This window comes from Papaver somniferum, chromosome 8 (assembly GCF_003573695.1).
Source record: "Papaver somniferum cultivar HN1 chromosome 8, ASM357369v1, whole genome shotgun sequence".
NCBI lineage: Eukaryota > Viridiplantae > Streptophyta > Magnoliopsida > Ranunculales > Papaveraceae > Papaver > Papaver somniferum.
Window position 1 is genome coordinate 24,158,484 of NC_039365.1, and position 26,278 is coordinate 24,184,761.

The 26,278-nt window shown below is 36.2% G+C and overlaps 1 protein-coding gene, 1 long non-coding RNA gene and 1 pseudogene across 3 annotated transcripts; 2 read left to right on the top strand and 1 right to left on the bottom strand.

Moving 5' to 3' along the window:
* Positions 1 to 14,850: 14,850 nt before the first annotated feature.
* LOC113305281 (probable S-adenosylmethionine-dependent methyltransferase At5g38100) lies at positions 14,851 to 15,343 on the top strand. The gene is made up of 2 exons (XM_026554352.1): positions 14,851 to 14,904; positions 14,996 to 15,343. The coding sequence occupies exons 1-2, from the start codon at positions 14,851 to 14,853 to the stop codon at positions 15,341 to 15,343; spliced, it is 402 nt and encodes a 133-aa protein (XP_026410137.1).
* A 4,619-nt stretch (positions 15,344 to 19,962) lies between these two features.
* On the top strand, positions 19,963 to 21,314 carry LOC113303317 (annotated as a pseudogene).
* Positions 21,315 to 22,100: 786 nt separating this feature from the next.
* Positions 22,101 to 25,862, bottom strand: LOC113301168. Of its 2 annotated transcripts, none has more exons than XR_003336058.1 (3): positions 25,451 to 25,862; positions 23,190 to 24,412; positions 22,101 to 23,060 (listed from the first exon to the last, which is right to left on the bottom strand). It is a non-coding gene; the product is annotated as an uncharacterized LOC113301168 (long non-coding RNA). The 2 variants fall into 2 exon arrangements; XR_003336057.1 differs by having other exon boundaries at positions 23,190 to 24,463.
* Between the last annotated feature and the right edge of the window lie 416 nt (positions 25,863 to 26,278).

Here is a 26,278-nt window from a genome sequence, read left to right on the forward strand (position 1 = left end):
ATTTTCTAGTTCCGCCACTGAACCAAACAAAGTTGGGGAAACATAAGAAGCTCAAACCATAAGAAGAAGCATTCGAATATGAAGTGCAGGAAATTTAAAAGACTGAAAATGAATACTTTCGACCACTATTTTCACTCTTTGTTCCACATTAGTGACTTGTTTGTTTAATAAATCTTTGTAAGCTTCTGTACACCACAAAAATTCTACGTGGAAGTCCTCGAGGCGGACTGATCAAACGTCTTGCACCCTTGTCAAACACAAACTGCATCGAAGCCACCTCCCACTATTTGGAAATTTTCCATAATTTCATTTCCCAAATTTGGTCGCCATGGAGTCTGAAGCTCAACTACACTAATTTGTCCTAAACCGAGGCTTAGCTATAAGTAGTCTAGAAATCAAGACATATAGTTTTGACAACTAAACTTAACAAACATGCTTGAGATAGCAACGCATGCGAGTTCGACCGAGCAGTGCTCTAACAAAGGAGATGAGTCACATCTTCCTTTTCATTATCGATATTTTCACAACCAGATTTCTTGAAGGTATTATCAAGATGAACACTTTCCTTAGAAATCATTCTACTCAAGGCTTTCAGAAGTTGTGCTTGAGATCTAGTTTGAGAATACATCCTTTTGTATAAGTTCTCAGACACGTTGAGTACAAATACTTGAAATACCTTTAACACATTCCAAACATAGATATCATCCTTAAATAAATAATTCTGACTGGATTTGAAAAGATTTTCGCATCTAATGTGTTACAGAAACACAATATTCTCCAAAGATATTATCTCCAAAATCGGTATCAAGAGATACTTCAAAATAACCACTCAAATACTCTGTACACAATTTGATGTAAGACAACCTTTCTACACATAAGAATGATTAAAGTATACTTAAGGTAGATTGTATATTCTCTCTATATTGAATAAGAGATGTTCGTAGGATTCTGATTGTCCAAGTATATGTGCTTCCTTATATCCGGAGATTGGGCAACATAATAATGCACATTCTAATGCGATTAAGCATTAGGATGAGGAACTTCCTCATCAAATGCTTTTAAAGGAGATTCTTCCTCCTTTTTCTTAGGAGCATTATTGTGTCCCTTTTCTTGGGTTTTTATCCCATCCTCTAGGTTAAGAAAATTGCGAGATGCAATATCCTTAATTACATCTTGTGCCAAGGATGGTATGTTCTTTAAACTTGAACCCGTCTGATCTAGATCTGCCAGTCGGCAATATGCTAATGTCTCCTGTTCAAGACATTCTATACGCCCTCTTAAGGTATTCATTCCTTGTTGGAAGTCCTTTTCTAAACATTCTTTTAGATATACCTCTTGACATGTTACACTAAGAAGTTTCTCAATAAGGACCTTATTCCTTATCTGTGAATGCTCCAGCAAATGAGTAAGAATTTTACACTCTGTAGTCTGATGATGAACTTCCTTGCACAAGGCCTGTTTTTGTTCCATATAATCTTCCAGATTATTTTGAAGACTGAGTGTTTCTCGCTTTCCTTCACATATTCTTACATTTAGTTGAACAGTAAGTTCTTTAACATCATCTAGACTGTCAATGATCTTTCCATTTTCTGAATATTTTTCAACATGTTTGAAAAATCTTTCCAACATGTTTGAAAAATCTTTCCAACATGTTTGAAAAATCTTTCCAACATCTTTCGAAATTCAGAACTTGGGCAGACTAGTGAATCGAATCTCTTTTCAGAAGATTTGTCACTAGGAATTGGAATAGAATCCAAAACATTTTTCTTGAGTTTCGAACTCATTCTTTTTTTATCAGTAACCTGACTCCCAATAAAGTCAATAGTCAAAGACTTTTTCTTTGATTTACGAAAAAACTTTCGAGACCAATTTCCATTGGTTTTCCTTGAGATCTTATTCTCATTATCTTGGCATACATTAACTGAATCACTCATTAGATTCATTCTTATAGGTTGGATCGCACCAAACACAGATCTTTTCGTGTTGCCTGCTCTGATACCAATCGAAAAGGCGAGGGTACCCAAATATATCTCAAGCTAAAACTTTTCCTACCTATAAGTTCTTTCTCCGAAAGTGATTGTATATGGATTGAGTCGAGACAATACAACTAATCGGTTCACACTTCGTGTGATCGTCTATGGATACGAGATCGAGGCAATACAACAACGAAGTATGTTACTTGATAAAAAGGTTCGGACTTAACCAAACACAATAGGATTCACTTATCAAGTAAATGGGAATTAACGTTTGCGTAATTTACTTTAATTATAATAAACAATTATAATGCGGAAATATAAAGTAAATGACACAACAAGATTTTTTTAACAGCGAAACTGCAAATGCAGAAAAACCCCGGGACCTTGTCCAGAATTGAATACTCTCAGGATTAAGCCGCTACACAAAATTACACCTAACTTCGTATAGTTGAGACCAAGCAACTAAACCTATAGTTCACCTAGTTCCGTCTGTATTCCCACGCCTCCAATTTATAAATAAGTCACGTACTTGGAACAATTCCTTTAGTTCATATTCCAAATAGTAAAGGAACAACAAATCTGTTTGGTATCAACTCTCTTCAACCAAGTGAAATGAGTCAGACAAAGGCTCTTATGTTTATCTTAACATAAACTCCTTCGTCAGGTCCTTAGATCTATCTTATGTTCAATTACCGAAGTAATCGTTTAATATTAATCCAACAACACTATTAATCCAAAGAATTGTGTTGATGCCGATATACTCAATTAATCAATCCAATCTATCACAGGATAAACCAATTATTAATTGGATCCTCTTTTACCGGAAAAAGTATTGTGCACACCAAAGATTATGAACCCCACAAATCATAAATCTTCAATAACTTCTTCGTCCTCAAATATTCCTAGATCTTCAATAATAACCTGCACACAATCACTTGAATCTCTTGTGATCAATCACGCACAGAACAGAGTCTGTTAACAATGGATTATCACAAGATCTTCTTTAGAACTAACAACAGTTTAAAGATCCCTGTCGAAACTCTGAACTAGTTTGAGTGAATCTTATATCAGAAGAAAAGATTCTCAATCATAAACAAACTAGGTGCAATAAAAGTTCAACCACCGTTAGTCAATCAAATAAATAAAAAAAAAAGATAAACCGCAATTATCTAGTTTCCCATCAATGGTACACGCTAGAGCTTCTCAATCCCAAAGAAGACTTTAAACTAAGCGGCCGTAAGAGATTTCACCTAATTAGGTTACTCTCCTCTCTGAATAGGCGGCTACACCAGTAACAACACAACAAAGAGGAAGCTTGTTGTTACGAAGGATTAGTTTGCTAGAAAGGAAAACTTCAAGTATTTATAGACAAGGAAGTTTGGACACCAAGGAATTTTCAAAACCTAAAATATTCTCAAGATATTCATTAAAGCACAAATTCGGTTTTCATAATTCCTGGAAATGCTCTGTCCAAAAATAATGATCGAAATCTCTCGGAAAATCTCTAATTAGGAAATGCACATTAATAATTCTTATTTTCTTACAAAATAAAATTAATAACCTTAATTAAAATATTCTTAACTTATTTATGTTTCGATCCTGGGATTCTCTTCCCTTAGCTACTAAGGAATAACTTTGAACAATTAAAGAAATAAACATTCACAACACGTGTTCAAAGTATGTCGACATCCTTACTTTGTAAGTTTTATTTCACACTTACAACCTTGAAACCGATTTGCCACACTTCCAAACAAGTTTAGAATTGGTTCATCTGACTTTCAAGAACTATGTGATTGGTCAAATATCATTCAATCACAATCATGGGTTTAACGGTTTTACCAAAACAAGTTTCGGTTCTACCCTCCATGTGAGTAATGCGCATAGTCACTCTAGCTTTCCAAAATTCGGTTGACTAGGTACTAGGATCGGTTCCCCACATATATATGGTATCTAACTCATATGTGTTTCATATGTCCATAGGATCGGTTCCCCTTTGCCTAAAAACGTGTTGCACATGTTCATAGGATCGGTTCCCCTTTCTGCTATAAACCTTGGTGCACCTCATACAAGGGTCGGTTACCCTTTTTGATGTATTGTACCTCTTACTAGGATAGGTTCCCCTTTCCCAAATTTGGTCAGACATAAAATCACAAACCCGATCATACCATCTCAAGTGATTACTTAAGATCGGTTTCACTAATAAAAGTCATACCAATACATAAGTCCGGCCTTTGTGAATAGTTCTACCAAGAACACAACAAGTCGTGAACGGTTATACTCAATCACACATATTGGTTGTTCATAAGATATGCAATGAATAACAAAACCAATAACTCCTGGCGATTTCCTTTTCGATTCACAAACAAGTTTATGAACTTACTTCCTTAGAACACATGTAAAACATTGTTCCCTAGGATGAAATCCTCACCTTATACCCATACATAATCACAATATCATTCAAATAATTATGGTAATGTCTTATCTACAAAGTTTAATGGTTAAGCAATAAACCTCGTATTGTATTCCTTAATACTATGTCTATCTAGAGTTCAAATATGCTTCACAGTTTTGTTTTCAATATACACGACTTGAAAGATACGTTAGGGAATGAAACAGCTCAAGTCAAATATCACTAACCTCAAGTGGAAGGATGATTGTTGTCGATGTATCTCCTTGCTTCTTCACATCTTCAAGTCTTCGCAATACTTGTAATGTCTCATTATCCTAATATTTTCAAGCTAACCTATACGAAGTTGACTCTAGTACATAATCAAGCGTCTCTTAACATGAGTTTTGATTCACTAAAATATGACAACCAAACTTGACATTCCAACCCTTGGTGGGTTCAACCGAGCAATGCTCTAACAAACAAAGAAACCGCCAATGCAGAAAAACCCCGGGACCTAGTCCATATTGAATACACACTGTATTAAGCCGCTACAGACACTAACCTACTAAAATCTAACTTCGGTCTGAATGTAGTTGAACCCCAATCAATATCACACTGATCCAAGGTGCAGTTATGCTCTTACGTCTCTGATCCCAACAGGATACTTCGCACTTGATTCCCTTAGCTGATCTCACCCACAACTAAGAGTTGCTACGACCCAAAGTCGAAGACTTTAATAAACAAATTTGTATCACACAAAAAAGTATAGGGTAATAGATAAATCTGTCTCCCACAAAAATACCTACAAGTTTTGTTTCGTCTTTTGATAAATCAAGGTGAACATGAACAAATTGATAATCCAGACTTATATTCCCGAAGAACAGCTCAGTATTATCAATCACCTCACAATAATCTTAATCGACGCGGCGAAATAAGATATTGTGGAATCACAAACGATGAGACGAAGATGTTTGTGATTACTTTTATATCTTGGCTATCGAAGATATCAATCTTAAGCCAATCTTTGTGATTGTACTCGTACGATAGAAACTGCAAGATCAGATCACACAACTACGAGAAAGTAGTATCGGTCTGGCTTCACAATCCCAATGAAGTCTTTAAGTCGTTAACCTGGTTTTCAAGAATAAACCTAAGGTTAAAGGAGAATAGACTCTGGCTTATACAACTAGTATCACACGTAAGGTATGGGGATTAGGTTTCCCAGTTGCTAGAGTTCTCCCTTATTTAGTCTTTCAAATCAGGGTTTGCAATCAATGTTAGCTTGGTAACAAAGCATTCAATATTCACCGTTAGATTAAAACCTGATTTGATTCAAGCTAATATCTTTCAACCGTTAGATAGAAAACTTAGCTTGTTACACACAAATGAAATGCACGATTTTAGGTTTGTGTAACCGTACCCAAACATGTACATTTTTTGGTTCAACAACAGTTAACCAAATGGTTAGTCATATGAGCACTTTCATATTAACCATATTCTTCTTCACCAAAACTAGTTCAAATGAATCAAATGAACTAGTTAGAGAGTTGTTCAGTTGCTTAGATCTTATAGAAATATACAAGACACAATCGAAACATAAACGATTTGATTTAATCGAATCGATTCATGAACTTTATAGCCACGGTTTGCAAAATTGCATTCCTTAGTTTATATAACTATAAGTTCACAAATAATCGTCTTTAGAAATAACCAACTCAAGTACGCGGACTTAAGTTCCTGGAAGAAGTTTACAAACTCCAGCAGATTTTCTCGGGTCGAGAACCTCCGACAGTTCGTGGACTGGGTTCGCGGACTGAGTTCGCGGACTCTTGTTCCGGTTTTCCTGATCAACAAAGTATGCATACTTTGTTTCAAGGAATAAAGACTTATACATATATGTTTACCACACAATGCTTATATCCAACATTGGTTATATATTCTAAACTCTCATTTCAATCATTGAAACATTCTTAGAGGACGTTATATAGTTGTTATTCACAAACCATTTTTCGTCAAAGCCATTTTCAAGTGATTGACACATATCATGACTTTATTCACTAGGTAAAGATGAACTTGGCCAAAGCAAAAGATTACCAACACATATTTAGAGAAACAGATAAGCGAGATAAACTCGGCTCGAAATAGCAAATGTGTATAATCAAAGTCTATATAGAAAAACGACTTTTGTCTCAAGATAGGAGATAGAGTAAATAGACTTTTGAGTGATAGATAAGTTCAAGTCTCCACACACATTTTAGTCGATGAAGTTCCATAAGTTTCTTGAGTAGTTCTTCGTCTTGTATGATGATCGCCATGGAGTTCTTGAGCTCAACTACACATTTTATCCTATTCTGAGACTTAGCTATAGTAGACTAGAAATCAAGACTTATAGTTTTGATCACTAACATTGACAAACATGCTTGTGATAGCAGCGCATGCGAGTTCGACCGAGAAGTGCTCTAACAGGTGAGATCAACTAAGGGAATCAAGTGTGCAAAGTCCTGATGGGATTCAGAGACGTAAGGAACGCGATTGTACCTTAATCAATGTGAGATTGGTTATGGGTCAACTACATTACAGTCCGAAGTTAACTTCTAGTAGGCTAGAGTATGTAGCGTCTTAATACAATGTGATGTTCAAATATGGACTAGGACCCGGGGTTTCTCTGCATTTGCCGTTTCATTGTTAACAAAACTTATGGCGTCTGTGTCATTTCTTTTCCGTAGTATATTTTCTATATAATTGAAATATCACAAGTTGTGCGTAGTTCAATCAAGGTAAATCCAACCTTTGGTTATTGATTGGAATTTATTGACACTTGAACATTGGTCTTTCATACCGTTCAAGTTGTTTCTCATAATAATCAGGCTCACGGATTTCTATCTGTTTGATTTGCTGATTACATTGAGAAAAAAAGATATAACTCTTGGATGTATTTTTCTTGATCGAGTCTGACTGTCTAGTTGATTCTCTTGGAATATATTGGAGTTAGTCCATAAATATTTCCTAAATGAAATATTGGGTGTGGTTGTTAGACCCCCGCTTTTTCAAATATAATGCAGAAAAAGAAATAACACAGACATCAGAAGTTTTGTTAACGAGGAAACTGCAAATGCTAAAAAACCACGGGACCTAGTCCAGATTGAACACCACACTATAATAAACTGCTACAAACACTAGACAACTACCAATTAACTTTACTCTGTAATGTAGTTGAGACCTAAAAGGAAATCCACCAATTAAGGTACAGTCGCGCTCCTTACACCTCTTGAATTTCGCAAGACTTTGCGCAATTGATTCCCTTAGCTGATGTCACCCACAACATAAAGTTGCTTAAATCTCAATTGATAAATTTAAACCAAATATTCCTCCCATTGATTAAGCCTATAATTGATTTCCTGATTTACAATCTAAACAGATGATCAGATCAAATGATAAACCCAGGTGATGTAAATCGATTGAAACTTAGACAAAAGTCTGGCTATCCTCAAAATCCGGACTTATGCAACCCGAAGTGCAACCTAGATTATTATTCACCTCACAAGTATAAAACTTGCGGAACCAATAAAGTAAGAGACGAAGAGACTCTGTTGATTAATATCTATCTTGATTATTGAAACAAGCTCTACAAACAATCAAGATCAGGATACTCAAGTTATCAAGATAAAATATAACTGGATCTGGCTTCACGAATCCATGTGAAGTCTTTATAGTCGCTAAACCCTAAAAGGGTTTCTGAAGAGGACGACTCTAGATACAACCAGGACACACCAAAAAGTAGTGCCGGGATTCAAATATTCAAGTTGCCAAGAGTTCCTCTTATATAAACTTCAAAGCGTAAGTTGCTTGATGTTTAAGCTAAGATAACTTTGGAACTAGGGAAAAAATATCCACCGTTAGATGAAAAAATTGAATCTTAATCACATATACAAGATATACACTATGGTTAGGTAAACCTTAACCGAGCCGTTTATAAAGACTATGTTCAACAGGGTTAGCCGAAACTAGCCGATTTGAACTTAAAAGCTTAACACTCAGATCAATTGAGTCTAGTGTTAATTAGATAAAATATCAAATACAAATTACTTCATAGAAATAATTTAATTGCAATTGAATCATGATCGACATAGTTTGTAAATGTACAAGGTACAATTAATTGAACCGTTCGTGAATCGGCTGAGTCACAGTACTCAGTCCGGTTTGAAAAATCATATGCAATTACCGAGTTTCAGAGTCAATAGAACTTTTCAGTTCATAAACCGGTTTGCACACTTATGCAATTACCAAGTTACGGACTCTTACGCACATAACTTTTCAGTTCACGTATCGGTCTGCAAACTTTGACCCAAATCAAAGTTCCTGAGTCCACAGAACATTTTAGTTCATGCATCGATTTGCAAATGCTTAGACCTTTGCTAGTTCCGGAGTTCATAAAAAATTCAACTCGAGTACTGGTTTGGGGTACTAAACTGGTTCTAGAACATAGAACTGTTTTCATTCGCATATCGGTTTGATTAGTTTAACCCGGTTCCCTTACCACAATTCCACAATTTTTGTATACGTGTAGTTACCTAAAATCGGTGATAGGATAAAGTGGGATTTTAGATTTGTTGGATCTATCCCTACTGATAACTCTAAAGACGTTTTTAGATAAGTATGGATGTCGATTTGAGATTTTGCAAGATTCTGTTGAGTCTCCAGGAGTTCTCCTTGGTCTTTACCTAACGGTTTCAAGAATTAGCAATAGATTTTTATGAAAATAGGTTACTATGGAGTTTTGTTATGCAGGAAGAGATCCATGTGATCCGGGACGCACTAACCTATTCACTAAGGTCAAACTTGAAAGAGAGTGAAAGTGCTGGTAGGGATAACTCTCTCGGCTAAGCCTGTAATGGATTTATAGAGACTGAATCAATGGAATATTTTTATGTTTGGATTCGTGGAATCGTCTTCCTTCCTAAGAAACCATGGTTAGTATCTGCAACTGAGCGAACAACCTCCCACTGTGGTCGCCAAAATGTAGTTACCTAAAATCGGTGAAAGGCTAAAGTGTGATTATAGGGTTTATGAAAGTGAGTTACGTGAGGTTGAGCACGAATAGTCTTCGACGATACCACACACAATGGCCGTTCAAAGGCTGCTTCATTCACAAGAGAGGTTAGGGCTGGTCTCAGAGATGGAAGCAGATAAAGAGAGATAAGAGAATTCTAGGGTTTGAAGAAGAATTGCTCTGAGAGTTTTTTGAGAAAGTTGTTTTTAGCTTAGAGAAACAGGGGACCTATTTATAGCTGAATTCTCTAATCTTAGGTCGTTGAAGATAAGGATTTCTTGTCGTGTCGTGCGAAGCAAGTCTCCCGTCTCTTCACTAGTGGAAAATTAGGTTTTCTTGACCCACATCCGAGACTAGAGATGGAAAACGTGCGGGCCGGGGCTGGCTTGTGACCAACCCGCGAGTTACGGGTTAATACAAGCCTAAGCTTGCGGGTTGAAATTCTTCACGGGTGGTCATTTCTCCAACCCGCTCCCGTCCCGGGTAAAGCTTGCGGGTTCACGGGATCTCACGGGTTAGCTGGTTTTTGTTGAGTCAACTCGCCATAAATAGATTTCTGGGCTATTTCCGGCCACATTCAGGCAATGTAAAGCTCCTTCCCAACCTAAGTACTTAATTTAACATTCATCATTTCATCTAATTCATTTGATATTTCGATTCAAAAACTCAAAATTGCAAAACTAAACTACTTTTGCATTTAAAGGATTGAAGGAACACAAATACTAGTCATTAGTAGTTTAATACTTTAGTTACAGTACTTCATCAGTTCATGATGATATTTTCAACAAAATATCCCCTGCCATTCTTGAAAGTACCGGAAATCGTTGTTCATGGTTCTTCCAATAGTTTAGGATGTCGAGTGGTGAATTTAGACAACCCCTGTACGACTCGCCAAGATATTCATCTAACTCTGACAAGTCAGTAAGTACATCACCACCACGTTCCTGTGTTGCAACATATTCCTGCATGAAACAACCTAGAAGTGAGTGAACTATGAATATATGAGTCTTAAAATTCTTAGAAACAAGCTAACACCATCACATACTACATCCACAGTTGACAGTAATTCAAAAGACAAACAATATTCTACTACAAGGTTTTTAAGATGAAAAGAAATAATTCAAAAGACTAAAATCTTCGCAATATAACTGCGCACCACTAACATAAATTAGAGTTAAGTAAGCTTTAAAATTACCTGAAAAAATCACTCCCTTCTTCGGCAGCAGAATTCCCACCATTTTGAATACCCAAATTCTGAGTTGCACAACTATTGGAAGCTCTTGAACTTGACAAGGTATAATACTCATTAAAAAGTGCTGTCATACTACTACGCACTTTATTAAATTCACGTTCTAATTCTCTCACCTCAGGATACAACTTGGAGTAAGTAAATTTCACAAAATTCATTTTCGATCTAGGATCTAACACAACTGCCATAGCCAATATAGGACTCAACTCCTTCCAATAACTATCAAATTTTGCTTGCATCTCTTTTACCATGTTCCTAATGAATTCAATATCATTTCTACTTTCTTTCTTTAGTAACACCTGAACTTGACAAATTCTTTCAAAATACAGATTGGAAGTAGGATACTTACACCTGATCAGATGATGATTGTGTACAGACTACAAAAAGAATGAAAATTATCATAAAAGATAAAGAAGTCAAACTTTATTTGATTTAAATTTACAAAATGTACTTACAGACTTAGGGGACATCCACTTATCCAAACTTCTTAAAGCAAAATTTAAAGATTTCACTAGAACTCTAATCTACAAGACAAAAAGGATAAAAGTACAGCACTGGTTTAAATGTAGAAAAATGCTGGTAATATGAATGATACTTCGAAAAAGAACAACTGAATTTTAATTGTACTAAATGAATCAAAAACTGTACTAAAATTGTACTAAAATTTTAATTTTAATTTTATATAAAACAACATAAAAAATCCAAGCAAAAATACCCTTTTTTTACCGAGCATGAAATTAAGAAAATATCTATTCAAGAAGTGTTTACCGATCTTCAGTTCTTCACAATCACAACCGTACTAAGAATATTAAAGATTTCTTGGGATTCCTATGTAAAACCCTAGATTCCTAGAAGAAGAAAATAAAGAAGAAAACAAATAAGAAAATCTGATTACCTGCTAGCCTTTAATCTTTAGATCAAAGTACTACCTGCCTTTGATGGACGACGACTTTTTCCGGTAACTGTTCAGTAATCAGATTTTTCAATTTGTTGTTCTGTAAAGTTCTGTCCGTCAGGAGGTTAGATTTTTTACAAAGTTTGTGAAGGCCTAGTTTTGTATTTTGGTGAAGATCTAGGTAGTTGTAGGAAACTATGTTACAAAGTTCTGTCCGTCAGGAGACTCAGCAGGGAAGAAGATAAAAAGAGGAAGAAGAAGATGAAGGCCTAGGGTTTTTTCGATTTTATATGAGGGTTGATGGAACTGGATATTGTGACACGTAACAACTAATTGTGTGTTGTGTCATTGTGTTTGTGTGACACGCGGCCTAGTGAACTGAGCCGGGTTACCCACGGGTTTCACGGGATAGGACGGGCCAACCCGTTTCTTCACGATCCACTAATTATACAACCCGCGCCCGTCTTGTTTAGTTACGATCCGGGACGGGTGCAAGTTTTCACGGGACGGGACGGGCCAACCCGCGGGTTTTGGCTCGGATTGCCAGCTCTATCCGAGACCCTCACTAATGGTAGTTAGACCATTGACCAAACATAGCGGTCTCTGATATGGTAAAAAAAAATCTGAGAGCTTAATAAGCCGTCTGTGAATAAGAAAATTTATTTACCATCTTACCCTTAAGCACCTACTAATTCAACAACCTTTGATCTGCGATGAAGAATTGATGATTTTCTGAGCTGGAACATTGCACGGTCAAGATTTGTTTAATCCTGTAATAGGAACTTCGGGATTATCGGCCCTTACATATCTCTCTCCTCACTTATCTTCTTCGCACTCTCTCTCCTCCCTTATCTCTTCACATATCTCCGCAGCAAAACCCCCCCTTCTCTATCAACACCACCACACGAACTAGCAGAAACTCAATTAACCATGAATTTGTTCATCTAAAACCTAATAGAAATTCGATCCACCTTCCACATCTCTGGATTTTGTGCAATTAGGGTTCAATTTTACAAGCAAAATCATCTAAGTTGGGGTTTCAGTTCAATTTTATCATTGGGTTTTAATCTTTTTTTCGTTTATTCGTTGATTTCAGGTTGATCTCTCAATTCAGTGTAGTTAGGGTTTGATTTTACAAAAAAAATCTGGTAAGTTGGGGTTTCAGTTTAATTTTTTCCTGTTTTATTTGTTTTTTATCAGTGGGTTTTAATATTTTTTCGTTTATTCGTTGATTTCAGTTTGATCTCTCAATTCAGTGTAGTTAGATTTTGATTTTACAAACGAAATCTGGTAAGTTAGGGTTTCAGTTTAATTTTTTCCTGTTTTCTTTGTTTTTTTATCATTGGTTTTTAATCTTTTTTCATTTATTCGTTGATTTCAGGTTGATCTCTGAATTCAATGTAGTCAGGTGTTGATTTTATAAACATCAGGTACAGTTGATGTCAAATGATAACCGATTTGGTTTAGACAGTTGATTAGGATACGATAATTGTTTTGCTGGTTAGGTTTTGCTGTTGGTGATGAATGATGGTAGGATTTGTTTGGTAGAAAGTCTTGTCGCATTTTTTATGTGAGTTGATAACTTGATGGTAGTAAGATATTTGTATTTCTTCCTTAGATTGATTGTTCTGTAGCTTCGGATTATGGCATGTGGAATTGTGTTCTTTGATTAGAAAGCTGTATTATATGATAGAAAAATTCGTTGAGTGGAGTGATTGTATGCGTAATTGAGACTCCTTTTAAGTTCTTTGGTGTAGATTTTTCTTACAAGCATCTAAGTATGTATGGTAGCTTTAGATTGCATAATGCCAAGTTGACTAGGTTTTTGAGTTCCATTTGACTTGACTTGATTATGACTTGACTTGATTTCAATTTGACTTGACTTTGATGCGGTCGAATTATTTCAGATTCAGCCATTTCAGCAAATCTGAAACTATATATTTTTTTAATATTATAATTTAAATCTGAGACTCACGGCTGAAGGTCTGTACCTCGGTACCCTTAAAATCGGTCGTTATTCTGAAACCCACGGCTAAGGGTCGTACAAAAAAAGACGCTTTATCAGCGACCCCATCGGAGACGGTTAAAACTAGTCATATAACTCGTATATATGACTTGTCCTGACGGTCGCGGAACTTCTGTTTTCCACTAGAGAGATAAACTAGGTTGAGTTTATCTCATTATTCCACCGCCTTTACTCTCTTCTACGGTGAGAAATAGGCCGTTATTTCTCACACGTGCCATAGACCGCCGGACCAAAACCCTAATTGTTATCCCCTCATATATGTGAAGCTGAGTCATCCTTTGTGATGATGTGTTGAAAGAGAAATATTCTCTTTAGACGAGTTGGCCAAGATATAGAGTTATTCTCTGATTTGTAAGAATGACTAGGATGAGTCACGTGAAAAGACATGCAATTCCTCATGAATCGTGTGCAGAGCGTGAGAAGAGCTGAGGTTGAGATCCCTATTTCCATGGGCGGTCACATATGTTATGTGGAGACCGTATTATTTCTTTTGGGTCCCTTTGTTGAGCATGCAGAGCTCAAGAGAGCTTATCCACGTATTTGGATAGACATTTATAGTTCAGGCTCAATTTACTAGCTGTGAGTGTGTTTGAGAGGCTGAGAAATATGCTTGAGCCCTAGTAAGGCGTGTGCCTATTATGGGGAATATTCGGCCCTGTCTGAGATTTCCCGAGAGATTTGAATCTCTTTGATATTTTATGGAGAGATGTGAATCTCTCCGGGATTTTAAGAGGAGATGTGAATCTCTTTAAGATTTTGTGGAGAGATATGAATCTCTCCGGGATTTTGAGAGGAGATGTGAATCTCTTTGAGATTTTGTGGAGAGATGTGAATCTCTCTCCGGGATTTTGAGAAGAGACGTGAATCTCTTTGAGATTTTGGAGAGAGATGTGAATCTCTCCGAGATTTTGTGGAGAGATGTGAATTTCTTCAGGTTTGGAGGAGAGATGTGAATCTCTCCGAGTTTTTGAGAAGAGATGTGAATATCTCCGGGATTTTGCAGAGAGATGTGAATCTCTCCGGGATTCTGAGAAGAGATGTGAATCTCTCCGAGATTTTGCGAAGAGATGTGAATCTCTCCGAATTTTTGAGAAGAGATGTGATCTCTCCGGGATTTTGCTGAGAGATTTGACGCTAATTCAGCTCAGTATGCCAACGACATTGAAACTTTTCTCCAAGTTCGTGCTAAAGAGGTCGTCAGTGGAGGCTTATTGCTGCTAACTGTTCCAGCCATCCCAGATGAAGCCCCATCTAATCAATTAACTATGGGGTCACTTTTTGATGTTCTGGGATCTTGTCTCATGGACATGGCTAAGATGGTAAGCGCTTATTTCATTCTCTTCACCAGACCTATCGAGCTCAACCGCCAATATGGAAATATTTCTTAAATTGCTTATATTCATTTTTCAGGGAATAGTGGAAGAAGCTAAGGTAGACTCATTCAATGTGCCAGTGTACTCGACAACACCACAAGAAATAAAGAAATTGATAGAGAGAAATGGGTGTTTTAATATAGAGAGAATAGTAGATATTCTTCCTCAAGAAAATAAGTTAAAGGAGTTTTCTGCACAAACATATAGTGACCATACGAGAGCTGTTATGGAAGTGGTTATAAAGTTACATTTCGGGTGTAACGAGCATACAATCGATCACCTTTTCCAACATCTATATCCCAAGAAATTTGAAGATACTCTTGCAAATTTGATGCAGTCTATGGGGAAAACTATTGTGTTGTTCATTATTCTCAAACGCAAATGACAGGCTTGATCACCGGTTCTCCTCGTGCTGGTGTAATGTTTTTTACACGGTAGTCGTTTGTTGAGGGATTCTGGTTGTGTGTGTTTGTTTTCGGGCTTTAAACTGCTTATTCAGGTCTGGTGTTTGTTTGTGTGCACTGTAGTAGTGCTGTTGATGCAATGTTATGGCACATGCCGATGTAAATATATAACGTGCATGCGAAGTAATAATGTGTGAGGTGATAATCAATGTTTTTGGCATGCGTAGTCTAACAAGTTGATTTTTGCTTGAATCCCCTAAATCTTTGTCTTCGGAATGCCAAAAAAATGACAAGACGGTCATTATTTATGACATTGCAACCAAAAATCTATCTCTGTGAATCCAAACTTAGTTCGTATTACAAAATCTATTTTGTGATTGAAAGCCGATAAAACACAGAAAACGCCCTGTTGCCCCTCGTTTATCTCATGACTGAAACTTGCATAGTCCAAAACCTCATATGATAACAACTCTCATTGGCGTGCTCTCAATTGCTCGGTAACCAAAATCTTCGTGAGAGATATCCAATAATTAACTAATCGGAAAATGGGTCATTTGTCCAAATATTTTTAAAACATGGTTCAAATGGACGAGTAAAAATTAATATGGGTGAAATGGACATTAAAAAAATAGCAAGAATGAAACTGGACTCATCCTGATGTAAATTAAAAATAAAAAAAAGTATTTGAAAATGGATAGGATGAAATTGTTTACATCCAGACTATTTTTACATTTTTGTCCATTTAAACAGTATTAAAATCTAAATGTCCTTTTCACCCAGAAATTGTTGATTTTGGTCTTTTTAACCAATTTTGTGTTAACTAATTATCTTTGCTCGGTAACCAAAATCTTCGTGAGAGATATCCAATAATTAACTAATTATCTTTGACTAAAGATTATTGACCTCTTTTCAACTCTTTTATCAATCCAAATCGTCTCTAAGAATAAAAAACAATTACTAACAATTAACTTATAATAATTGTGTAAAAATAAGAAAAAACTTATAATAATAACAAAAACAATTAACTACAGTATATATTTTGTTTTGACTAGACAAAAATCATTGACCTCCTTTCGACCACTCCATTAGTCATTTACCAGCATGGGCGTATCATGAATAGTTAGGGTGATTGACCATCGAGTAAAATCGAGAATGTTGCAAAAGGTATCCCACGATATGCATAATATGATAGAGGTAAAGTTAATTCACCTGTCATGTCTTCGCCACATCAGTCTTCGCCATATCCATTTCAGAGATGATACACACCGATGGTGTGTACGACGATGTGCACCGTGAAGAAATCGAAGGGCTATTAGGATAGTCCTGGGGAGATTTATAGAGGAGTGGGATAAAAGGTGGGGTCCATCACTTTTTTTTCTCTCACACCAAAATCACGATGCACATCACAGTATACCTTTTCGGTACACCAAACATTCTGGTATCCATTTAGCCTTTGACCTATTTATCACCCTCTACATATCCAGTTAAAATGAACATAATTTGAAATGGATAACATCATCATCAACTATATATGTTATAAATAAATTGTTAAAAATTAATGATCGAAATAAAAATTAGTAGATGGTGAAGTTTGAGTCCAAATTTGTGCACCCCTCATAAATCGTGATGCACATTCCGACCGCTATTATTGGCCAAAATCACTGGGCCAGTTTCTGAATTTTTGTTTCACTTTTTATTTTTTATTATAAAATTCATTTAAAGTCAGGAGAAAAACAAATTAAACTCTACATGTCTCCATTAACGCTTTCTCTCTCTTCAGATCACATGTTCAGTCACTGTTGGTTCTCTTTCGAAGTTTGGGACTATTTTATTAAGTCTTTCAAAATTTCATGGCAGTTGCCGGGTACGTTGCTTCAAATTTTATAATGCTTGGAAGTCTAATGTTCTTCATGGAAAATGAAGAAAAGTCGGGCAGATAATCCATTATGCTATTTGTTGTATCATCTGGAATGAAAGGAATAGTAGAGTCTTTGGTGCAAGGAAGAAAAGTGTGGCGAAGGTAATTGACCATGTTAAATATACTGTTGTTTTAATTATTTATTTTTTTGACAAGAAAAGGGCAAATTTAATTAAAAGTTAACATTCATCAAAGAGATGAAAGTTAAGAAAAATACAAAGGAGTCTCAACACATTAGTTGTTCCCAATTATAGCTTCTCAATTACAAATAAAAGTACTCAAAGAGATCCATTCAAATAACTTAGAACCCAATGACCAATTATAAAGCGTATACTTGACCGCTATAATCAACTGCTCAATACTTCTCTTTTTATTGTTAAACACCCTGTTATTACTCTCTCTCCAAATTGTCCACCAGATTGCGAAAGGTAAAATTTCCTAAAATCTCTTATCATATTTCTGTTCTTCTTAACCGACCATTTCCATAAATTGAATTTTATAGTTTCCGAGAATACACATTTAACCCCAAAGTTGTCTAAGAAGTATTGCCAAACCTTCCTTGTTTCATTACAATGAAGAAATAAATGACCCTGGTTTTCTATCTCTTCGTTACACAAATGGCAAGTTGGTGAATTAACCTTTCCATCTTGATGCAAAAACTCCAAAGTTGGTGCTCCATTGTAACATAAACACCAAACTATGAAAGAAACTTTAGGGATTTTTAGGTTCCAAATTTGTTAATGAGGGAAAACTAAAAACCCATTAATCTCTTATAAGGTGTAACAACTGGCCACTAAGAACTTAGTAGCAAAGTTCGATTTCCGGTCATCTTCCTCCTCATTATTGTGAACTGATGTGGTAAAATATTCAAGTAAATGCAGCATATTAGCAATCTCTCCAACTTCATGCTTATTTAAATTTCTCTTGAAGCTGAAATTCCAAACCCCATTTGCTGAAATCATGTTCTTAACAGTAACTTTCTTTTGCTTGGAAAGATTATAAATAGAACTGGATCTATCTTTTAAGACGAAATCACCATCCCACTTATCAGACCAAAACTGGACAGAAACACCATTCTTCAAGATAAAAGTTGTGTTTTGTTGCAGATAATTCCTTGCTTTAAGAATGCCTGCCCAAAGGCTATGACCAACAGTCTTAGAGTAGGTATTAGGAAAGAAAGAATTTACATTACCTCCAAACTTCTCATGCACTATCTTCCTTCATAAAGCATCTTCTCACTTCCATATCTCCAAATCCACTTGCAGTGCAAGGCTTCATTCACAATCTTCAATTTTTTGATCCCAATACCACCTTGAGATTTAGGCACAGATGCTTTTTTTCCTAGAAACCTAGCTCCTTTTCTAAGTTGCCTTGAAAGATCACCATAAGAAATTTCTCATTATATTCTCAATCTCTTTGGCCATTGATGCTAGCATCTGAAACATTGAGAGATATTGTTGTTTTATGGTCTTGTGAACTAGACACTTTCAGGTTTACTGATCCCAGTCTCATTTGGAGTAACTGGGATCGTCTGATGCTTGTGTAATTTTCCTTTATGCTTTGTAAAGGTTTTTCTTAATATAACCTTCTTCTTCGGAAAAATAAATAAATAAATAAACACTCTCTCTCTCTCATCTCTTCTCATCACATCCGTCTACCACTATCACCGTGGCCGTCATTGAATCATCACGAAGAAGAACTTGGATTTCAAAAACAATATTCGGAGATTTAGTCATATTGGTCAAGACATTTAGTTTCGGTAGGAAAATAACACCTAAAAGGTGAGATAATGTGAAAACAACCGTATTGCTTTGGCAATTATATCCAATGCAATATATGTTGCTTTGGCAACTACAATATCTCCAGAGGTTACTCGTCTTACAAAAGTATTTTGCGGCCATGAGATTACCTTGTTCAAAAATGGTCCAAGGATATAAACTTTGTAACAATATTCTTATTATATGTGTTCTTGGCCAATTGTAGACTGACTTATAGTCCATAGACTCCATACTCCATAGTTGATTTCAACGCTACAAATAATTTTAACCTTTAATTTATCCTTCTTTTTCTTTGTACTGATCCGAAACGTCATGTAAAGTTGTCCGGTATGATTTTAAATATATACCAAGCCGGCTGGCCGTAGCAATCAACATGTAAACAATAAAAGTAGTTTTATACTGTACGCGATGATGGTTGACAAAAAAGAGCAGAAAAGAAAATTTCGTTTATCATTTAGACAGTTTGTTTCCTTTCAATTTATGTTCCTGTGTTCCATGAAATTATTAAAAAAAAACACAAAAATGGTTAAAAAGGTCAAAATCAACAATTCCTGGGTGAAAAGGACACTTAAATTTTGATATTGTTTAAATGGACAAAGATGAAAAAAAAATAGCCAAGGATGTAAACAGTTTCATCCTACCCATATTCAAATACTTTTTCTTATTTTTAATTTACATCAGGATGCATCCAGTTTCATCCTCGCCATTTTTTAAGTTAAAGTCAGGATGAATCCAGTTTCATCCTTATTATTTTTTTGGTGTCCATTTCACTCATACTAATTTTTACTCGTCCATTTGAACCATGTTTTAAACATATTTGAACAAATGACCCATTTTCGGTTATTAAAAACGCGTGTATACCAGCAAATTTTTGCAGACCATCGGAAGCATATACAAACAAAAGATGGAAGCGTATCCAATGAATGGTGGAAATGGTCCAAATAGCTATCCCAATAACTCATTTCTTCAGGTAACGGTTGTTAGAGATGTGTATCCGAATTTCGGTGAATTTGATTTCTTTTTTATGCTTTGTTTTTTTGGCAGAGATTTTTTGTTGATTGGTCTAAATCAATGATTGATGAGGCAATTGCAGATTACCTTGACATCCAAATTTCCCCACCATCAAACACTTTTAGGATAGCAGATTTGGGTTGCTCTGCGGGGCCAAATACCTTCATTGCCATGCAAAACATGATAGAAGCTACTGATCGTAAATACCACGAATCCGAAGGACTAAGTGGTTTAGCACCTGAATATCATGTCTATTTTAATGACCATGCATCAAATGATTTCAAAACCCTTTTTGTAACTCTCCACCGGAGAAAACTTACTTCGCCGCCGGTGTACCGGGTTCTTTTCACACCCGTTTATTTCCTAAGGGTAGTCTTCATGTAGTTCATTCTTCGCTTTCAATTCAATGGTTGTCTAAAGTACCAAAAGAAGTGTTAGATATTGATTCTCCTGCTTATAATAAAGGTAGAATCCACTATACGAATGCTAGAGATGAAGTGTTTGAAGCTTATTCAGCTCAATATGCCAAGGACATTGAAGCTTTTCTTCATGCTCGTGCTGAAGAGGTCGTCTGTGGGGGCTTAGTGGTTCTCATTGTTCCGGCCGTCCCAGATGAGAGTCCACCTTCTCAATTACACACACAATCTATGTTTGATATTTTGGGATCTTGTCTCATGGACATGGCCAAGACGGTAAGAGCTTCTTTTCTTTTTCCTCAACTTGCCTGTATATACATGGTACAGAGACAACTACAGATTCTACACATTAACAATTTATTATTACTTCTAATCAGTGGGATGAACAAATTTTGCAGGGAATAATGGAAGAAGCAGAAGTGGACTCTTTTAACTTGCCAGCATACTCAACAACATCACGAGAATTAAAGAATTTGGCAGAGAGAAATGCGTGTTTTAATATAGAGAGAATCGTGGATATTCTTCCTCGAGAAAATAAAATGAGACCTTCTGCACAAACATTGAGTGACCATTTCAAAGCTGCCCTCGAAGGGGTTATACAATCACACTTTGAATTCGACGAGCATGTTCTTGATCACCTTTTCCAACATTTATATCCCAAAAAAATTGAAGATACTTTTGCAAGTTTGACCACGTATATGGAGAAAACTACTACGTTGTTCGTTATTCTCAAACGCAAATAACAAGCTATTTTGTTTACTGGGGTGATCACCATCTCTTTGAAGTTTTTGAGGAGGGTGCAAGATTTTATAGTTTGTTGTGAATTTCTGGCTGGTTGTGCGTTTGTGTATGTATAACTAATCTAGTCGGGCTTCTTGTTTAAAGCAATCGAAACAAAAAAATACAGCATATGAGTAATGTAATCGGTAATAACCCTTCCTCCGGCATGGCAAGTTCTAGTAATTTGATTTACTTTTTAACCTGAGTCTCCTAAATTTCTATGTAATCATTGTGCATTACACAAGAAGATAAAAAAAAGCGTTTCAGAGGTCAGATGTGTCGTATTTGAGCCAAAATCTAGTCCATGTCCCGAATTCTGCTTGACCAAAAATCTATCATTGTGATATATCCAAAATTTCACCCAAAATCTTCATTGTCACCTAAGCCGCAAGCTCAAAAATGTTTTGAATTAGCCGGTTGATCGGGTGGAAATAGATAAATTTAAGATTCATTCATTTTTGATATTACAAGCGACATTCTTTTACTCAACAATAGGCTAGAAAGAGTTGGTTTCTTTAAGTTTGTAAAACTTAGAACAGAATCAATCGTTCCATCTGTTAATTCACGGCAAAGTTGGAGCTTGAACGGATGGCGTCAAATTTACTAATCCAAAATGGCTTGGGTTATAAACAAATTTTTTTATTATCCACACTAGCGCCGGCATCGTGTTCACTAGTTTTAACTAACATGTAATAAGTAACATGTAATAACAAACTATGCTAGTTGGCCATAATGACTGACATGTAATAACTAACATGTAAAAAGTCCTGTGAAATTGGCCCTAATATAACTGACATGTAACAATGAACAGTTAATATGTGACGATGGTTGTACAAAAAGCGTAGAGATTTTTTTTTTATTATCAATTGGATTCCTTTCTATTTGCATTCTTGTGTTCTATGAAACATATACAGATAACAAATGGAAGTGGTAACCTCAATGACACTCTCTACTACACTACTGGAACGCTCGATCAATTCAACTTCTCAGTGTTTCCCGACCTTGTCTCTCTCAATCTCAATCTCAATAATCTGGTTGGTGATATCCCAACTCAAATTGGGTCTCTTCCAAAACTTGCTTATCTTGATCTGGGAAGTAACAACTTCACTGGAAACTTATAGAATCTGATCGAGCTCGAGTTAGAATGTTATTAATGGCTCAATTCCATCAAGCATAGGAAACTTAACTATGCTTGAACGCATGACCTTCTACAGCAACCAACTCAGTGGAGTGCTTCCTCGAGAAATAGGTAACATGGAAAGCTTGAAGATTTTTTCCATGTACAACAACACATTGCAAGGAGAACTTGGAAATCCTTAATCTCGCAAATAACAACTTCACTGGTAGTATACCAGAAGAGTTCGGTCCCAGATCGCTAAAAAATGCAAGCTTCTCTTCCAACAATTTCACTGGAAAGCTTCCTCCAAACATTTGCGTAGGAGGGAACCTCGTACACTTGACAGCCAACAAAAATAATCTAAACGGACCAATTCCTGAAAGCTTCAGAAACTGCACAAAATTATCCAGAGTCCGGCTAGGCAACCTTCTTGAAGGAGACACCACAAATGCATTTGGAGTTTACCCACTTCTGGAATTCATTGACTTGAGTAGAAATCAGTTGCCGGGTGAACTGTCACCGAACTGGGGATTTTGCACCCAGCTTGGGTACTTCAGAATATCGGAGAACATGATATCAGGTGAAATTCCACCAGTTATGGCAAGCTTGAAATCTCTGGAAGATATTAGCCTTTCTTCAAATAAGTTGTCAGGTCATATTCCAGTGGTATGTTTAATCCTGATTCAGTTATAATCAATATTAATTTGAGCAGAAATCAATTCTCAGATAAGATACCCATAGAAATTGGGAAATTAGCACGTCTGCAAATTTTGGATTTGTCTGTAAACAACCTCAGTGAGCCTTTACCTGGGGAAATTGGAGACTGCCAAGACATAATATCTTTGAAACTCAATAATAACAAGTTAAATGGACCAATTCTGCACCAGGTTGGGAATCTGGGGGCTTTGCAGTCTAATCTTGATCTCAGTCAAAACGAACTCAATGGAGAGATATCACCTCAGCTTGGGACTTTAAGAAATTTGGAGAGCTTGAAACTCTCTAACAACAAGCTATCTGGTTCAATACCCTCTTCTCTACAGGGTATGCTTAGTCTTACATCTATTGATCTTTCAAATAACAAACTCGAGGGTCCAGTTCCAGATGTGAACGCATTCGAAAAAGATCCTGTCAAAGCCTTAGGTGGTAATCAAGATCTGTGCAGCAATGAGTTGAAGACTTTGAGTCCTTGTAGTGGTACACCATCATCCAATAACCGCAGCAAAACCAATAAATGGAAATTGATTATTGCAGTGGTTGTTCCGGTTGCCGTATCACTGGTTCTTCTGATTCTGTTTCGAATTTTCTGCTGCCACCGTAACCACAAAGTTGACTTCGATGAGAAAAACCTAGATTCAGGTGGTGATAGATTATGCTCGGTATGGTTCAAGGATATTGTAAAGGCAACAGAGAATTTCAATAAAAAGTACTGCATAGGCAAAGGTGGACAAGGAAGTTTATACAAAGCAACACTTCAAAATGACAGAATTCTTGCTGTAAAGCACTTCCATGAAACATCATCATCATCTACCCACTACAAGCGTTTCGAGTCTGAAGTACGTGCAATGACAGACATATGTCACCGAAATATTGTGAAAATGTACAATTTCTCTTCGACGAATGGCTGCGTGTTCTTGGTATATGAATACGTGGAGAGGGGTAGTTTGGAAAATGTGTTGTATAACGAGATAGAGGCAAAGATGTTGGACTGGTCAATGAGGATAAAAATTATCAAAGGTGTGGCGCATGCCTAATTTTACTTGCACCATGACTGCACCTCGCCAATTGTGCACCGAGACATAACCGGAAGTAACATTTTACTGAACCCGGAATATGAAGCTAAGGTCTCAGATTTCGGGACAGCAAGGTTGCTAAAACCAGATGCGTCTAACTGGACAGTAACAGTCGGCTCCTATGGATACATCGCTCCAGGTACATTTATTCTTCTTCATTTATATAAATAACTTCGTTGATGCTTACTTGCTTCTGGCAAATCCCAGTTATTCTTCACATAAACCTTTCTGTGTCCGAATCTGGATGCCAGAATAGTATTTCTAGTCATTACATTAAAAACATAAAGGTGTCTGCAATCATACAGAGCCAACAATAAATAGTGTAAGATTGAGTTTCGAGAAATAAAAGAACAGAACGTTGGAAGTACAGACTAGATTTTAGAGATTTCTTGGTTTATGAAGACATGCTAAGCTTTAGTTAACCTGAAAATAGCGAGTTGAACTTGAATATTTTGCTATGAAATAGATGGTTAAACTCTTAGATACTTGCTAAAAATTTCCTAATTCGTTAAGCTGATTGATGTCAAGTTTATTCCATTAAATTAATTCCTCTTTTACTGTTTCCAGAGCTTGCATCTACAACGAAGGTGACAGAGAAATGTGACGTATACAGTTTCGGAGTTGTTGCATTGGAACTCTTATTCGGGAAACACCCTGGAGAATTCCTTTTGCACCTACTATCTCAAGGACATGATCTATTTCTAGTTGATGCATTAGACAAGCGCCTAACTCTCCCAACTGGAGTAATTCCAGATGAATTGTTGCCAACTGTAACCCTTGCTTTGGCATGTACACGTACATCTCCAAATTCTAGACCGACGATTTATTAATTTTGTAAGTCGTGAGCTGACAGCAAATACAGTTCTTCCTATAGATGAAAATTTTCACTTGCTCACATTGCAGAAACTGCTGAAGGTTTTGTAATTGAACTATGACAATTTATTAGTAACATTTTCACTTCCTTCAATGTAATCTTCTTTTCATTTTTCACATTCTCTTCTTTTCTTTGGAGGTGAGGTCTCTGTCCCCCTCCTTCTTTGATTAATAAAGCCTCCTAGCGAGTTTTTCGCAAAAGATAAACTACAAGATCAACCCAATCCTCCTAAATATTGTTAACTTGATTCACTTCACTACCATTCTAATACATGGGTCACCCCCAAAATTTATCAGACTACATCATGGGTCTTTTGTTCCAGAAGCAAATACTAACCCTATTCAGAAACCGTTTACAAATAGCAAAACAAAAAAAAAACAAAAAAAAGGGATCAAAATACTTACCGATTCTCCTTGCCCTTTCGTCAAACATCTGCAAAGCACTTCATAAATGTTAAATAAAAATTTAGGCTAATCTGAGTGAAGAAACTATTAGGTGTGGTGATGAGAGAAATTTCCAACATCAGGTGAGGAGGACTTTCGAATTACAGGAACTGAATTTCGCAAACATTGCCACTGCCCACGAGAAAGGGAGAAATTGAGGGAGAAATGGGTTTTTGAGTAGAAAGAGAAAATTGGCTATTCTTCCTCCAGAAAATAACCCAAAAAGGTTTTCTGCACAAATAGAATTGATTACACTTCAGATGTAACGAGCATCTTATTGAAGAAATTCTCGCCGTTTTGCCCAAGTCCATGGGAAAGCTTTTGTATTGTGCGTTATTCTCAAACGCAAATGAAATCTTGTTTATTTTTACTAGTTTTCTTTTCTTTCTTGTTTTTTTGTACTTCTCGAGGTAGTATATAACGTTTTATGTTCGAGGGGTTCAGATTGACTGTGTGTGTGTTTCTGGGCCTTCAAAGGGTTTCCAAGGTGGTTGTCTCCTGACGTGGCCACTTAGAACGCCATAATTGAACAGACGGGAAAAAAAGCCCAGCTAAATTGGGACCTACGGTGATTTGGGCCCTATGGATTTTTTTCCACTCCGTAGAGAATGATAAGGGGTACATAAGTTTGATGAAACTATCATTTTACCCTCTATGAAATTTTAATACTACCAATTTTTCCTCATTAAATCCTAATAATAAAAAAAAAACAAAAAAAAAATCAAACGAAAACATTGTTGATAGTCACCAAATTCACTAAAATAGGTAATTTTTCGTTTTAGCTCGAAT

What these genes read in the sequence shown, in the direction of transcription:
- LOC113305281 (XM_026554352.1), top strand. Translation starts at nt 14,851, where the DNA reads ATGGGGTCACTTTTTGATGTTCTGGGATCTTGTCTCATGGACATGGCT. An exon ending in TCATGGACATGGCTAAGATG is followed by an intron (nt 14,905 to 14,995) that starts GTAAGCGCTTAT and finishes TTCATTTTTCAG; the next exon opens with GGAATAGTGGAAGAAGCTAA.